The sequence below is a fragment of the Struthio camelus genome, chromosome 12 (genome assembly GCF_040807025.1).
Source record: "Struthio camelus isolate bStrCam1 chromosome 12, bStrCam1.hap1, whole genome shotgun sequence".
NCBI lineage: Eukaryota > Metazoa > Chordata > Aves > Struthioniformes > Struthionidae > Struthio > Struthio camelus.
In genome coordinates, this window is record NC_090953.1 from 11,521,342 (window position 1) to 11,538,461 (window position 17,120).

Consider the following 17,120-nt stretch of genomic DNA (forward strand, 5'->3'; position numbering starts at 1 on the left):
AGAAATCCACAGGAATTAATTTTAATAGCCAATGCTAGATACATACATGTGAGAGACAAAGTACCTAATATAATTTACGTTACATTAGGATATTCCAAACTCAGACAACATTTATTTCTCATAACTAAAGAGTTCATCTAATTGAAGTGAGATTTGGACATAAAACTTAGCAGAAATGGATCAGATCCTTTGAACTACACAATGGAAAAATAGTAGACACAGTGAGATCATTAGTTAGCACACTGCAATAAGTTGGAAACAGAAGAGATGTCTGGTTCCCTTAAAACTATTTATCGGCAGGTAATTTCTGGTCTGTTTGAAGGCGTCTGCCAAGGCAGCAAGAAGCACAGAACTGATAGAAGGAAAAATTCACTATTACCTAACCAGCATGACAGCACAGGGACTGCTGAAGCTGTTCATTGATAACATGTCCTCACAACCACCCACATTTCCCGGGAGCAGCACACAGAAGAATGTCTAGACATAGGGCTGGTGATAACACAGAAGTCTCAAGAACACAAAAAGACATTTTATTTTGAAACGTCTTTCAGCGGCTCATTTCTATTCCATCTCTAACAAATAGTTAGATTTTCATGGACACTTACAGAAAAATTCTGAGTCAAGCAACCTCACAAATTCACGAAAGGGCTAAAAGTCAGCAGCAGAATTCCCACTCACCTCTACTGGGAACAAAATCAAGGCGGACTAATGATTTTGTTCTGCAGTCATTTTAAGGTTGCTTTATGCTGGCAAATGAAGTTATCATCTTCAGAGCAGCCTCCTTAAGTTGCCTTTAGTTTGCAAGGGCAATTTTTATGTGAATAGTTTTGCATGGACAAACACGCATGTGAAGACACAGCCAATGTAGGCATGCACATATGTTGCAGCAGGCAAACAAATAGAGATGATTTTAGCCCAGAATTCTGCTAATCTCCTCAAATTCAAAAAATGTTGAGATCTTGAACCCCTCTGGAAAAGATATTTGCTAAAAGCAGTAGCGAAATGGATTTAGGATGGCAATCCTAATGCCATCCTATGAAGGGATCCCCAATGAAGGGATTGCACATTACAAAAATCGGCTGAGATATGAAAAACTGAGAATTAAAAATTTAGAGGTAAAGAAAGCCTTGTTTCTGCTTTAGAATACAATTCCTTATTTCTAAAATATTTATCTCATTAAAATGCAAAAATAGAGACAACCTATCACAGTAATTGTCACAACCGTCAACAAGGGCCATTTTTAGAGAGAGAGAGAGACAGAGAGAGAGAGAGAGAGACAGAGAGAGACATGTGCACACACATACACACACATACACACACCTTAAGCTATAGCCTCTTCCACCTAGCCATCCATAATGCCCACTGGAGTGGGGGGAATGGGATCCATCACCTGTGGTGATCACATGTGCTGCTATTCTTATGGATTAATCCCATCAGGAAAGAGCAGCATTAATTGATAAAGGAGGCTCTTATCAGTCACTTACCAGCCCGCTGATAGTGTTCTGGGGCATCCCTCCCAACTTCTGTCTTCAAGTTTTGAACTGGTGAATAACACAAAGGTGGCCACTTTCTATGAGCTCTAGACTGGCTCTTCAATTCCAATTGTTGCTGCTCTCCCCTTTTCTACATTTTACATTTCTTCTGTGGGTACAACTGTCTTCACTTCCCATTGATGTCATCATTCCTGTCATATATAGGTGTGTTCACAGTTCCACTGCTTCCACTTAACACTTCATAACTCACTTTTGTGTTCAGTCCCTAAGTACAGTATGTAGTAGCAACATCAGCAACCTTGTCTAGTAACATGTACTTAGGAGGACAAGGAGATTCGATTACATCCAAGGAGGAATGTGCCTAACTACTTGCAGACAGATGTATGGCACACAGTTCCTATGGGCTGATATACTGTACCAAACCCTAAATAAACTCCTATTTGATCTTCATGCCAGTCAGACTGAAAGCAAGCCTCACTAATTACAGCTTTGTATCCCTACTATACTGCAGAAAATTGCAGCATTTTGGAAGATAAGGAATAATTAACATGAGAATTTTAACTTTGAAACTATACACTTTCAGTTCCTAGGGAAAGAAGAACCATTGAAACATGCCCATCAGTGATGCATTAAATATGCTGGTACCACCAACTGCCTGGCAGCTGAGTTTATACTTTGCAACATTCGATAGCACAAAAATGATGCCTGCAGCATCAAGACGGAAGCAAACTGCTGTACCAACAGCTTTTTAAACCTTATTTAACCAAATGAAGTTCAGTTCTGAACTCAGGATTTCAAGAAACTATACTGGTTTAAAATATTTTAGCAATACTCTAGAAATAAGTTAAAAGTTGAGGTTGCATTTTTCCTACATATCAGTGTAGCTAATTTGGGGTAACACTAATAGAAGACCCAACAATATCGAACAACGTCAAATTCTACAACCCATGATTGAAAGAAAAAAAAAAAGTACCTCCAAGACATGTGGCTGAGCAAGGAGTAAAGCCAATGTATTCCCAGTCATAAATCAAACTGCCATCTTCAGCATGTGAAAACTCGGGCATGTGGGGGATAGGATCACTGTCACAGGGTGCCTGGTGACATCCTCGTTCTGTTGGTGGCTTCACATCTTCGCATTCGTCCTCTGGCAGTTCAACCTCAGTCTGAGTAAAAGCGAGAAGAATTCGGCACTTCACGTCCCGCACCTGGATGCCATTGCCACAGGTGGCACTGCACGGAGACCAGGGTTCAGGAATAAACCTGCAAATAACCACAGCACAGTGGAGACGTTTGCATTTAATTCCACATACTTATGTCTGCATGTGCACAGTTAAAAGGCAGCTCAAAGGTATAAATGTATGCATTATATGCAAAGCAGATGGTTAGAAAGAATTATTTAAGTCCTGCCTCCCATAGAAAACCATCTCTCAAAATTTAATAAATACAATAGAAAAAAATGGAGGAAAAGAGGAGATGGAAGGGAAAGGTAAAAAGAAGAAAAATCATGAGGAACAGGGAAAGCTGTATCCTTTTTGGGAGGAAAAAGGACATCACCAAAAGGTTTTCCCAAACTCCCTAAGTGATGTAAAAAATAAGAAAACAAAAATGGAGATACTCCATGAATACATGCATGCATACATACATATATATACACACACACATATACCTATATACATACATACATACACACATATACATACACACATGTATGTATGTAGGTAGGTATGCATATGTGCATATATATGGGCATGATTCAATGGCTCCCCAGGTATGCAAAGTTAGGCAAATGCCAAAAGTGTATTTGTAGTCTGCTTAAATTTCTGAGAAGACCTATCACTGTACATCACAGTAATAATGATGAACTAAACAAAGACACTTTTCAAACGCAGCCGTCTCCAGTGCCCAACACTGCAGGCGGCTGTTCAGATTTAATCTTGTAAAAAGCCTCTCATCTTCAATAAAGAGGTCTAACCTGCTCAGTCTATAATCCATCATTACTATCAGAAAGCCTTTATGCTCCTGATGAACTGTAATAAAATCTTGTTTTACAGATCATGAATTTACTGAATAAAAGAGGTTTTTAGTCTATAATATTCTCTTACTTCAAGGGTCACATTAATGTCTAACAGTAATTTTCAAAATGACATTAAAGCCAAGGGGCTGAATTTCACTAACAAGTCATCTTGGGTAGCTTTGGGGTACAATTTATATGAAATCAAACATAGAGGTCCACAGGACTTTCTCTCAAAAGGTTGCTGTTGCTTCTCTTTATTATTTGTGCAAATGCAGCTGATGATCAAAAAACAGATGGGAGAAATATGAGAATTTATATGACCAACGCTAAAAATTTTTCTAGAAGGAAAAATCCAAATTATCCAAAGATTTTTCTCTTCTTTGATTAAAAATAATTTTTAAGGCAAAAAAGCAACCTTAAGAATTTCAGTACATTTAGTTGTGCAAGACAGACAGAAGCAAGTATTTACCCTCTGCATATACAGTAAACATAGAAAAGTGTCAACCCACCGTGGTTGATTCTGCGCACAAGTTAATCATCTTATCTATTTGTTGCCCATATATACAGAGGGAGAATCAAAAGAGAAAGGAGGCCAGAGGACTGGGCGGCCCATAATGATACTCAGCTCAGCCCTTGGGGTGGTCACCAAGCTATCCTTGGGACAGCCACCCAACACACAGGGTCCTGCGGAAGAGATGAGAATAGTCATTCTTCCTATCTCTCATAAAAGTTACAAGGTAGCTGACTATTCTTCAAAGAGCTCTTGATGAAATACCTTTACAACCCTATTAAAAAGATAAGTGAAGATGTCAAAGTTTGTCACCTCCAAGTCTCCTTAACAGAGCCTCAAAATTTTAGTCATATTGATCCTGTTGCTGAGAGACTTCAGTGAGGGGCTCAGTATCCCCAACGTCTCCTGAAACCAAGGAAAACTAAGAATATTCCTCACTGCACAAGTCTGACAATCTTGGAAGTACATTTGGTAACTGACTAACAGTTTGGTAACTGACTTTTATTGGAAAGGTATTGTCAAAATGGTGGGTGATTGTGTCCTACGGTTAATAAAAACAGCATAAATACCATACTGGTACCACCTAATGGCCCATCTAGTCCAATGGCAGGGCTGATGGGTCAACATCCAGATGTTTTTGATAACAAACTCTAGCTGAACAGCTGGGGGGAAAGCTGCTACAAGGGTAGGCTTTCTCTTACCCCAGAGTTAAAATCAGCTTAACCCTGAATCATCAGATTTCACACTCTTTCCAGATCGGGCCATGCAAACCACCAAGCGTAGCCCTGTCAGTATGGCCCTGATTCAACAAAACAGTTAAGCACGTGCCTAACTTTAAGCATATTAGTAATTCTTTGAGGTCAGCAGGACTATAACATGCTAAGAGTCAAACTTGTGCTCAAGTGCTTTATTGTGCTTGATTAAGGCCACTGTGGACAGGCATAACAAAATTCTGATTTCTCTCTCCAAAAATGATCGATTTTGAGGAAAAAAAATTAATAAATCCATTTGTAGTCATGGATCTAGTTTGAAAAATAAAACTAATGGACATCTATAGTTAAAAAGAGTTGCTCAGTGTTCAAACCACGCCTAACACTTTACACAGTCTGAAAGAAAAAACACTTTTTTTGGGTAAAAACATGACAGCAACATACCAGAAATTAGTATTAATTTTGCATACTGTTAGTTGAATGCATTAAAGCATTCCAAAAATAATGTATGATGCATTCCTTTGAAACCCTTTGAAAGGAAAATTTGAACCACAGCAATTCTTGCATTCAGCAACCAATTGATTTATAAAGCAACTTAGAAAATTCTAAGCATTTTTTATTTGACTTATAGCAAGGCTATATTGTAATTGAGGTTTTCCTGTTGAATATTAGTGTCTGGGATTTTATAGTGAGGTGTGATATTAAAAAAAAAAAAAAGCCCTAATATTTTTTTTAATTCTGCCTTGCCATTTGCTAAACATGAGCTAAATAATAGAACGTGTCAGGGGAAGACCTTTTTAAGGTCTCACTTTAAATTAAGTACCTTTAACAGAAGCCAGTGGAAGCTGACAGTACAAAATGAGAGCACGGAACTGGCTGAACAGTGTCAAAGCGCTAGAGGTTGGAGGCTGGCATTTTATCTAAATTTTGAGTTTGGCCAGATGATTTTTTAAAATTATTTAACATATTCACTACCAAAGTCTGTAACAGAGATCATTAAAGTAAATTATCCTTCAGCCTGAGAAGTGATTTATTCTTAATTGAGTGACATCCACAGCACACACGGCAATGCTTTGGACTGAATACTTCTCTGAAGCAAATGGAAATTTACTCTGCCTTTGATGAATGCACACTCAGAGTGATTTCAGGTCAGGATTAAGCAACATCAAAGCACTTCTTATATTACGATGCCCTGTAGATCATCAGGAATTTATAACGGAACGGATAGAATCATAGTAACTCTGAAAATTCTCTGAGACCTTTAATTAAGTTTGTAGATGAGACTCCTTTTCTTCTTTCTGATAAAAAGAAAAAGAGGAAAGAAAAGTTGCAAAGGAGAACAGGTACAACTTTTCACAATCGACCTTTTTGTACAGTCATTCTTACCAGTGCAATGTAGAAATCAAACACTCTTAAACTTATTTGCACAGGTATAAATGATGCACATGTTACAGTCACAGTGGAGAATGTATCCACCATGTGGTACTATCAGTTTAACAGTACAGGAGTGTGCGTTCATTTGTACACACTTGAAAAAAGACAGCGATGACCAGGAAAACAAAGCAGCAATCTAAATACTGACGGTAGAACTGGGACAGACCCACCCAACCCAACCTAATCAAATCTGTGCTTACAGCACATCCCAGCGCAGCCTTATCCAGCACTCTAATGACTTGGAAAACGTGGTGTCTCTTACTATTTTATTTTCCTCCTGCCTACAGTCCTTGCTTTCAGTTAAGACAGGAAATGCCTAAATCCTGAAAAAGGGCTGCTCTTGTGATATTTGCAGTCCCACCCTACAGCTCCAAGGAGCCTGGATAAAACTTTGCGGAAGCATCTGAAACGTTGGCTGCTTACTGGAGCAGAACTGCCACGGCACTGGCACCCTGCTCATCGCTGAATCGCCGCTCTCGTCTCCTCTGAGCAGAGCTGCGTTGCTACAAATTTTTTCAACCCCAAGCATAATGTGTTGGACTAAACGAGCAGCCCATTTTCAGAGACAAAGCAGGGAAAACTGTTTAATTCCCTATCACCAACTGCACAATGGGAAATGAACCAGCAGTGCAATGAGCAGGATCCTTTGTGATACCGCGCTTCACTTATAGCTAGTGCAACTCTGTGAACCCGGTGATTATTTTTTAGCTCAGGCTCCTGAAAAAACATGCCTCTGAAAACATTTTAATTTTGTCCTAAATCACAAGAAAGAAAGGGATTGTGGTGTCTATTTATTTAGCTTGTGATTAAAAAAAGGATGCAAAATCTTGCTGAAGCTTCTCTGTGAATCCCACTGTAAGTAAGAAGGCTCAAGGGAGGAACTTTTAAAATAATGATTGGTATCAACTGTCATCACATTCCACAACTAAAAACTGAAAAGGTCAGACCTACATTTTTCTTGGCCTCACTTTAAGGGCAGTGATTTTTTATTTTGCTAATAATAAAAAAGAAAAAAGCTTTTGAACATTCACCTTCTATATAAATTCAGGACACCAGCCATGGTAGACCACAGCAGCAGAAGTATTTATCCTCCACAAGCTACTTTGGCATATTCATCATTTGTGGGTTCTAAAATGCAGCTGCATTTATTCTCTTATTTATTATCAACTAAAGTATCACCCAAAAGCACAGAAAGACAATTGTACTAAAAGGATGGACTAGAAGCTGAGACTCCATATTGTAGTATTAGTATGGATGACAAGAGAGTAAGTAAAATTAAACGTGATGGCATTTTACCAAGGATGACATAGACCCCCAGCCAGGCAGAGGAGGGCTATGAGTTATCACGCTATGCCATGTGTGAAAAAACAAAGCTGAACATATCCAAAGCAGAAGGAAATATTGTTACAGTTTATTCTGGGAGCAGTAGCAACCTATTGTTACGGTTGCTCCTAGAACTGTGTCTGGAAAACACTGGAGCAGTTAGGGCAAGAGATTTAAAGCATCATGTGAGAAACTGCTGTTTGCAAAGCACTGTACACGTGACCAACAGGCAACCTGAGAAAAGGAACGAAGATAGAATTGTTCAGTTCTGCCGGAAAACGTGGTCTTGAACAACCAGTTTCAATGGCTGTGGCTCCTTTAAGCCCTTCATCTCCTGTTACACGGTAGTGCGACATACAGTACGGGTGATTCAAGCTGGAAGCCAGACATCAGTCTACGCTATTCATTATTCTCAGCAAAGTGATCTTAACCCTCTTTAATTATTTTTTATTTCTCCTTACCTGCCAGTTTCCTCAGAAGAATAAGGTAGGAGCAGGTGGTGCCAGGAGACAGCAGCAGCAGTAAAAACAAACTAATAGGGAATCTGGCTGGAGCATTACATTTGGGTCCTAGGAGAGCACAGAGCACCCAGACTAGGAAAGCACGAGAACCTCAGCAACACAGGAAAGAGGAGGATGGCAGAGAAAAGTCATCAGCAAGAAGTGGCTGGAGAAACCTTTTAGATTTGGGTGAAGATGCCTCTGAAAAGTGTGAAAGAAAGATTCTTGGGACAGGATTAGGATCACAAATGAAAGATGAGGAAAATCTAGCTCTCCAAAGAATGAGTAAGAATATCCAAGTCAAGAGGAAAAAAGTCCAGGAAACTGCAGAGCTATGACAGCAGCTGCACTGAGAATTCACGCACACGGCTGCATTCACACCGTGAGGTTTCAGTGGAATAGATCGGTCGCTTCAAGGAATGCACGATAACTGTGCTCTTTGCGAGGAAAAAGTAAAAGTGAGCCCATTACAGAGCTTCTGGCTCAATGTTATTATATTCAGTTTTCTAAACCAGCATGCTGCATCCCTGTCAGTCGTCTTTCGCTTGTTCTACCAGAATACTGTAAAGGGAATCCTAAAAAACTAGAGACTACACTAGCTCAGAGTCTCCACAGCGTATCACATACCACTGTGTGTGATTTTGCAATGCCGAAGATTTTCTTTATAGCTTCACGCTGAATTCTCTTTAGAGATGATCTCATATGCTTTCATTCTGATATGCTGACATTCAACAGGCATGTTTGGCTGTATCACTGCCTTTGACAATCATACTTTATTTTTATATATCTTTGCTACTACACCCTGCCTGAATTCAGGGCCACCAATCTGGAGAGTGAAATAACCACTCACAGTAGATCGACACTTGACTTCAGATGCTAAAGCAATGAAAAGTTTAAAGTACAGCCACCATAACTATGCAAGCAACACCTGTTTGGCAAGTGGGTTCTTCTGTGAGTCAGTGCAGGTGTAAAGATTTTATTACTCATGATCACACCTGTTGGTACGTGTTTGCCAAAATCAGGAATAGCTAGCTGGAGAAAAAAAAAGAATTAATGGGGCATACTCCACACTCAGAGCAGTATAAATCCAAAGTGACTTCACTAAGCTCATCTAAATTATTTCAAATTGACACTGCTACAAATGAGTGCAGAACCTAGCTAAGTACAACAACAGAGTATAGCTCAAAAAATTTCACAAAACTCTTACAGAAAGTTATTACTTTCTAGAAAATTATATGTTATATTTTGAATATAGTATGTACATAAGTGCATGAAGTGTACCTAAGAGGTATAAGCAATTGTGTAGATGCCTGAGCATGTAAGAGATGGGAGCAAGCGTAGCTGGATTTGTGTTAAGCTTTCATACCCAGGACTGAAGTGTTGCAAGGCTTACCCCATCAGCTTTTAAGGTAACTTACAACATTCAAATGTTATATACACACACGCACACATATACATACATAAAATATCACAACTATCCCCATGGATTCAGCTAAGTTCAGAAACCAGCAGTTTTGCTCACTTTCTTTATGCACTAATCCTGGCAGCTCTCCCAAGTACCTCTTAATTTTTAATACAGTGACTATATTCTTGAGATAAAGGCAATGAGCAGGATAAAACTGAACCTGTTTACTTCAGCTGCAATGCTTCCATATGCATTAATTAGGACTTAATTAGGGTAAATTAAGATCCCTTTGCACTGCTTGAATGAGGTACGGACACTATTAATAGAGGAGTTCTGTGTCTTCCAGAACAGGAGCTCCAAAAGCAAAGTTGTTGAGATGTAAAATTAGGAATAGCTCACAACAAAACTCATCTCCAAGGAGGGCCAAATGTCAAAGCAAACTGCATAGCAGCACTCATTCCAGATGATCTGCAAAATATGCTGGCAATGTTTCTTCACTGTAAAAGACAATGTACTTACGTTGGCTCTTCTGAGACTGTTCTGGTCTCTTCCATTTCTTGTGCCTGTTTAAACCATGGTAATTTTGCTTCCACGGGATTTTTTTCTGGTAAGGAGGAAAAAAAAAAAAAACATAAGTAGTTCCTTCAAATTCAAAGCAATATAGATAGATGTTTGCATTGTTCTCATTAGCACTTCACTCTTTACACTGCCTATTGACCTATTGCTCCTGAGTAAAGATGTACTGGTTAGTAAAACATCATTCATTAGGAAATTTCTTCATGATGCTGCAGTTCAATCTTGACGCTACTTTTAGTAAGAGGGCACCAGTAAGCCAATTACTGTTCCCATTTAATCTTTAACTTCTCTCCTACATCTTCCCCAAATGCAGCCAGTTTGTAATGTATATCTTAGTGTAATGGATTATCATCACAACTTAAGTTTCTAGCTGGAAAGGAAGCCAGAAGATAACAAACATACATTGTTCTCCAGATGGACTGACTTCATTAGAAAATTTTGATGTGAAACATTATTTTTGCCAACTACCTGAGCTAGCCAGCTTTCCCACAATTAGAACCCAACTTAAAAAAAGCAAAAAAAAAAAAAAAAAAAAAAGTAGGCTTCTTTTATCCATCTATACACCCCACGTTTTTATCCTGACTATTCTTGCAGTAGCGTGGGCTAGTTGAGCATCTGTGCCTCCAACCCTAAGTAAAACCCCAGAAGGTCCATAAAATCTCAGTGTTGGTTTCTACTGCACACTTTACATAATAGGATAGCATTTAACCCTGAATAGATTTGTGCTTCAAGAACTCTCTAAAGTCTGAAAACATCCTGAAGAGAAACATGAGGTTGTCTACAGATACTTTTCACTTTTCTACATAAATCTTTATAGTAAGTTGTGAATGCCTGAAATACAGCCTTTCAAATAAAAACTGCAAGAATGAGAGTAGAATCAACCTAAATTTTCTGGACTCAGAGGGACAGAAATGAACAAGGTACAAGAATGGAGTAGGACATACTACTACTCTGCCTCATCTGTCCTCTTCTTTCCTTTCACCTTTCCATCTACCTTTTTAAATCTTACTAATTCCTTTAAAGGATATTTGTCAACTTACATCATTAAGTGTTACAGACCTTTTAAGTATACAAAAGCGGAGAAGACAGAGGGAGACTAGTTTGGCTATAGCTTAATAAATTGATGGAGTCCACTGAGAATCTTGATATGTTTAGTGAGATGCAAAAATGAACAAGATCCCAGGCGACACATGCAACATTGTCCCCCATTTCCATGTTATTGAACATCTCCTCCTCCCCAGCTGGAACTCATTACTTTTGGGTTTCCTAGTTTGAATAAGTTGTATAGATTTAGTTAGGCATGTTCAATTCATGGTGTTATAGCCATATTATCCGTTAAGAATATCAGCAAGACAATTTCCCTAGCACCAGTAATTAAAACTCTTGCTTTTGCCAAGCCTGGAATAAGTCCTAGTAAATTCCAGCTTCTGGCATTTCTGAAAAAAGGTTACCAGGGACTTTTAATTCTGTTAACAAAAATGTAAAACAATAACAGACCCAGACTAAATTCCAGTTACCTCTTGGCTTGTAACATGGTATTGGCACAATGCACTCTTCTTTTATGTGTAGTTTAAGTTGCGGATTGCAGCCACCGACATGCTGTCCACGGTGGTCAATACACAGCACTACGCGGTAACGTAAGCCTCGGCCACAGGTCACCGTGCACTACAGGAGACAACACAACTATCTCACTCTGTTCCTTTTTTATTTTATTTACAAATATTTCTAAATAATAAACTAGAAGTATTGATGATTTATGTTCACTGAAGTCTCTCCACTTACTTCAGCAGGCTCAAGCCTCTAAGCAAAACTTTAATTACTCAATCAGATATCAGATAAACATGAATCGAATATGACTTTACGTTGCTAGGTGACTACAGAGAAGGCTGATGCTGGAAAAAATGTCTAAATGTTGGGAAGTAAAGAGATTTTGTGAGTTCAGTAAAGCTTATCTGATTGGCTACAGTCTGAAACCAAGGTGGCTATCTACTGAAAATATGCTCTCTCACAGCTTTTGGTCGTTTTCAGTTTAAGCTGGGTCAGATACGCTATAAGAACAGTTCCTTCACTGTATGTCAGTGATCTCATTTGGATGAACTAAGGAATTATAGAAGTGTTGAGCTATCTGACTAGATCAGATAACCACAGCCAAGATAAATTGGCTCCATATTCTTGTTACTAAAATGAAAGGTAAGAAGAGCGCTGGAAAAATCACCCTTGTAAATATGTCAGCCCCTAGACAGCCATGCCTTTAGCTATTATATGATGTGAAAGATTACGTTTATCTAGAAGTGGGAGACAAGCAACCTGATTGCAAAGGGGCCTGACCTCTGGTTCCAATTTTTCCTCCGTGTAAAACAGCAATTCAACAGACATAATACATACATAATTCTATATGCATTTTTCTCTATACAGACGAGTAACTTTTTTTTTGATTATCAGGCCAATTTACTTAAGACACACTTATTAGAATAAGTGTTATGAATTGTGCTTGCAATTATTTTTTCTCAAGAGCCCTGCACATGGCAACACAAGATCAGAGGCTCCCTTTAGGGAAAAAGAGAATAAGGGTCCAAATAACTTTTAAACTTACTTGAGACCATTCCATAGCCACCCATTTAGGACAATCAAACAGATTACAGGTTTGAATGACTTTGGGCTTAGGGGCATACATGCATTTCCATTCTTCCACTTGCAGTATCTCGCCATGTATGGTCTCCTCTACACACACAAAACTTCTCCTCTGAATACCACCTCCACAGGAAACTGAACATGCAGTCCAAGGGTTATGTTCCCACCTGGAAAAAGAACTCACATATATTAAAAATAAGGCTATTTTTTTATTCTACTAACCTCTATTAAAAGTGCAAAATATTGAATCCAACCCTGGTGTCATTAAAACTGATTGATATTTTGTTGCTGGATTATTGCCATACACTGAATATAAATACATTGAATTACAGAACTGTCTCATATTATTCCAGGCTTAAATTCATCCACAAAATGAGAAGACAATAGAACTACATATTTAAGCAAGTTTCCTAAATTAACTGAAAATCTAATTCTCATACAGACGTCTTAAAGACTCTACATTAAATACAATGAATTTGATTATTGGAATGATTTTACTTGAAAATAGTCTAAATTATCTAAATGGAATATTTTTCCCTGTTAATTTACATGGTTACTTGTACTCTTATTACTATTATAAGAAACCGGGAAGCATGTATGCTTGAGACTATATAAGGTCCAAAGACAAGGACAGATGTGGCTGTGCCAACTGAGGATGTTATTACCCGCAGTTGTTTACCACTGCCCACACAGTGCAGATTACCCTTGATAACGAAAGAAGTTTTATGAGAATTCTAATACCTGCTTTGGACAAAACCAGCCATATCAATTCAAACTGTCTTCATCCACAGGGACCTCGAATAGATCCCACTGTGACAGATACCACTCTTGGTTGGTCATCACTGCAGTTCTGCAAGAATTTCCCAACCTCACTAATGTGATGTTGAAGAAGTTTGTATTCACGCTTTCCAACTCACTTCAAGCAAAAAGCAGCTGATCATCCATTTCAGCTGCTTTGGCTGACCTATCTTGTCTCTCCTGAAGCAGGGAGACACACAGATTAAAAGAAATTCACACAGTCCCGTCAACCAGCAGAGCTGTGAGGCAGAAGCCTCCAACAGAGGGATGACAAACCTGGTAGAAGGGAATGTCTTCAGAATGAGCATCTACCCAGGACCTTATAGCTAACCGCAATCAAAAGGGAAACTGTTGCACCACCCAAAATGGGGGGCGGGGGGAGATTAGGTTACACACTTTCATTTATTTCTTAATCTTACCATAAATTGATAATTAAGCAACCATTTTTCAACAAAGGACTATAATCAGCTACTAAAGACTGACCTCAATAACATTGCATTCCTGCCACGTTCACAGATTACAAGCATCTATCATAGCATCTAACTTTCACTCTGTCCCACACAACTTTTCTTGCCCTTCACCTTGCTTCCCGTCTTATCTCTTGCTTCCTCTCCACCACTCACCCAAAAAAAAAGCCAAGCCCTGGGAAACAGTTGAGTCCTGCAGCATGTCTCATGGTTTATCAGTGTCTTGTCGGTTTAAAACTTATTCGTATTATAACTGCAGTGGATCCAACAGGATCATGAAAAAAAAATATATCAGCTACGAATGGCGGACTCAGCAAGTACTGCAATATTTCACCAAAATCAGTTCATCAAGAGTAACCTAGATATCATAAAGGAAGCCATAATCTCAGATTAGATGAAGCAGAGGCCTACAAATCAACGATAAACTGAAGTCATTACTACCCACTTTCTACAATCCAGTAGGTAAGTCAAGTACACGTCCTGTTTTCAGCAATTCATTAAACTGTCTACAAAAACATATTACTCATGTTTAAGCTCAATAGAAGAGAGAATGAGCCTGAAACTCAGCAAGCCATGGAACGTTAATTGTAGGGTATATACTCAAAAGCAGACAGAGCTGATACTCAGCTGACTGAATGTTCATACCATACCACCGGCGAAAAATACACTTGAAGAGCCACAGCTACTCTTTTCTTCCTTCGACTTAAATGAATGGCCAGTGTTAACTCATTTTCTCTAAAAAAAACCATCAGGAACTAAAGAGCAATTAACTGTTCAATGAATTAGCAGCTCACGGATTTATACATAAGGCCCACTGTGCTGCATGTAATACTAGCCTCGCAAGTGTTTATAGCACAAAGTTTTATGGTTGTTTTTCTTTATCTCATCAGTTTCAAACATACTCCAGATCCCACACTCCCATAAGCATTTTCAAGATGGAGTGAGGTCCATGGCTACTGGGGAAAGGGGGGGTCTAGGGCAAGCAGTCAAGGAGAGACTTTCCAGAACCCGCAGCTGTCAAGGGATTCTCAACAGTCCAACGAGTCTGAAATAAATGGAGGTATTCCAAAAGCTTTAAAAGAAAATTTTCATCCTGGGAAATTTTTCTATTTATTTCAAAAGAATTCTCCATCTGTAAAAATATTTCAGTGGGACATTTACAACTCTAGCCACAGGAGAACTCTTTCAAGATCTTGCGGTGTGCACCATGACTTTCCCACAACTTCCTCGTGTGAATGGGAAAGTAGTGGCGAATGCCACAGAACTGCAAAGCAGCGCTGCACACAGCCCTTGCGTTACGTGGGAGGTGTGATGTATGACTGCTGGTCAAGGTGAGGGATCCTGGACAGCTTTGCTTAAGGACATCTACAGCACTTTGGTTTTCTGCCTGCTTTGCAAGAGCAGCCTCGGGTTAGCATGTGAACAGGTAAGAAAAGAAAAAGCTGAAAGAAAAGGAGAAAACAGCCTCAGCAGAACTGATGCAAACTAATGCATTGCAAATTACTTTAAAGGCAACAGCACAAAGATACACTACGACACTTAAGCAAGACTTGCATCCTGACTGGACCAGATTCACCTCACAGTGCAGGTACAAACTGATTGCTCCAGCTGCTCTCTTCCCTCAGGAATTCCAGTTGGAAAAGGTGCCCTCACCTGCTGTGTTTCTTTAAGCGTCTCCTCAGTGAAAGGACTCAGCTTGCCCTGTTTTTTCTCCCTTTCCTACCTGACAGTACCAATGCTGAGCCCTTCTCAGCCCTCTTACAGTTCTTACTCCTGAGTTTTGTCCGGGAAGACCGTGGTACCTTCCAACAGTGCACACTGAGGTGTTGAAATGAGGTGGGCCTTTGTCTGCAGTTCTTAATGTTTGAAATAAGAGAATCTGCCCACAGCTTTATCACAGACATAATCTATCTCACCACAGTGTCATGCAAACATGCTGAGCACAGTAAAGCACAGGAGGGAGATTAAATTTCTCTTCTAACTGGTCTCCAGGCTCCAAGCGGTTCAGAAGATGAAATACTGATGTAAATAAATTGTGCTGAGTTCCAGAAGAGATCTGAAGCACAAAGGAACTGACAGTAGAATTGGCAGAAAAAATCGAAGAGAGAAACAGAATAATTATTCTGAAACGTTACAGTATAAGGCCACAGAGGAAAAAAAATCTCAGTCTGTGTATGAAAGCCAAAGTATATCACAGGGCAGCAGATCCACAAGAAGCATAAATTGTTACATAGATAACTGACCGTATACATCAGCTGTTATCAGTAGCTCCATTGAGCCATGCAAGTCTATGATTTCATTCTTATTATCCCCTATATTTACTTCTTTAGAAAAATATATTTTATTCATGATATAATACTGCAGAGCTTCAGCTGGGTAAATATACATCTGTCTCCATCAACTGGAATTCTTGACATTAACAGTAGATCTGGCCCAATGCTTTTAAAGCCCTAACATCCTTTACAAAATATTTAAACCTTCCAGAGAAGGTTTACATTCCTGTGATTGACGCAGGTTAAAAAAAGAAAAAAAAGTATAAATTTGTGCTCTGACAACTCAATTGTAGACACTACGTATTCAGACAAATCAATATCTTTACAATGCTCGGTCAGCTGTGGTGTCAATAAGTAGACTGTAGGTCTAAATAATGAGGAGAGGAGAAGAATAAGATCTTTTAAGGGAGTAAGAATTTCTAGAGAGCCCTGTAACACAGGGCTGCAACACAGGGAGGCCTGCTTATACAAATGGATATATTCACTGCATACATTTTCAAACTAAAAATCTTTAAAGAATTCATACATGCATTTAAAGGAGATGTTGAAAGGCTCTTCAACAGTATAGCATAAGGCTTAGGGGGATAACACTTTTCTGAAGTTTTTCTCATCTGTATTTTCAAGAAGAGTATATTAACCTCTTATTAAGCTAATCATTGTGAGCACACTGAAAATCAATCTCAAACATTAAAAATATTTACAGGATTGTTTTAGAAACTTACTTCCCTGGCACAGCAAAAATCAGAGGATGATGTTCCGTGATCTTTGTACTCAAATGCTACATTTGCAGCGAAAATCACGCTAATACTGACACATATGCTATCCTGATGATACATACCGAGGAAGTGGCTGGAAGTGATCATAGGGCATGATTTCTTTAAATCCATCACTGTCAACAAAATAAATATTGCATCGTTATTTCTCGTATCCAAGATGTACAGCAGATAAATACTTTCACATGCTCATGCTTAAAGCAAGCAATTAC

General features: G+C 38.9%; 1 protein-coding gene across 6 annotated transcripts in view; it reads right to left on the reverse strand.

The window, feature by feature from the left end:
- The window catches only part of ADAMTSL3 (ADAMTS like 3), a 207,712-nt gene that overhangs the window by 41,530 nt on the left and 149,062 nt on the right, over window positions 1-17,120 (reverse strand). For 5 of the 6 annotated variants that reach the window (XM_068957980.1, XM_068957979.1, XM_068957981.1 and 2 more), the window contains exons 12-16: window positions 16,974-17,024; window positions 12,560-12,776; window positions 11,484-11,631; window positions 9,910-9,994; window positions 2,467-2,753 (exon numbers count right to left, since the gene is read on the reverse strand). In XM_068957980.1, the coding sequence (XP_068814081.1) occupies window positions 2,467-2,753; window positions 9,910-9,994; window positions 11,484-11,631; window positions 12,560-12,776; window positions 16,974-17,024 (788 nt within the window). The remainder of the gene's footprint in view (window positions 1-2,466; window positions 2,754-9,909; window positions 9,995-11,483; window positions 11,632-12,559; window positions 12,777-16,973; window positions 17,025-17,120) is intronic. The other variant, XM_009681289.2, reaches the window with a different exon arrangement.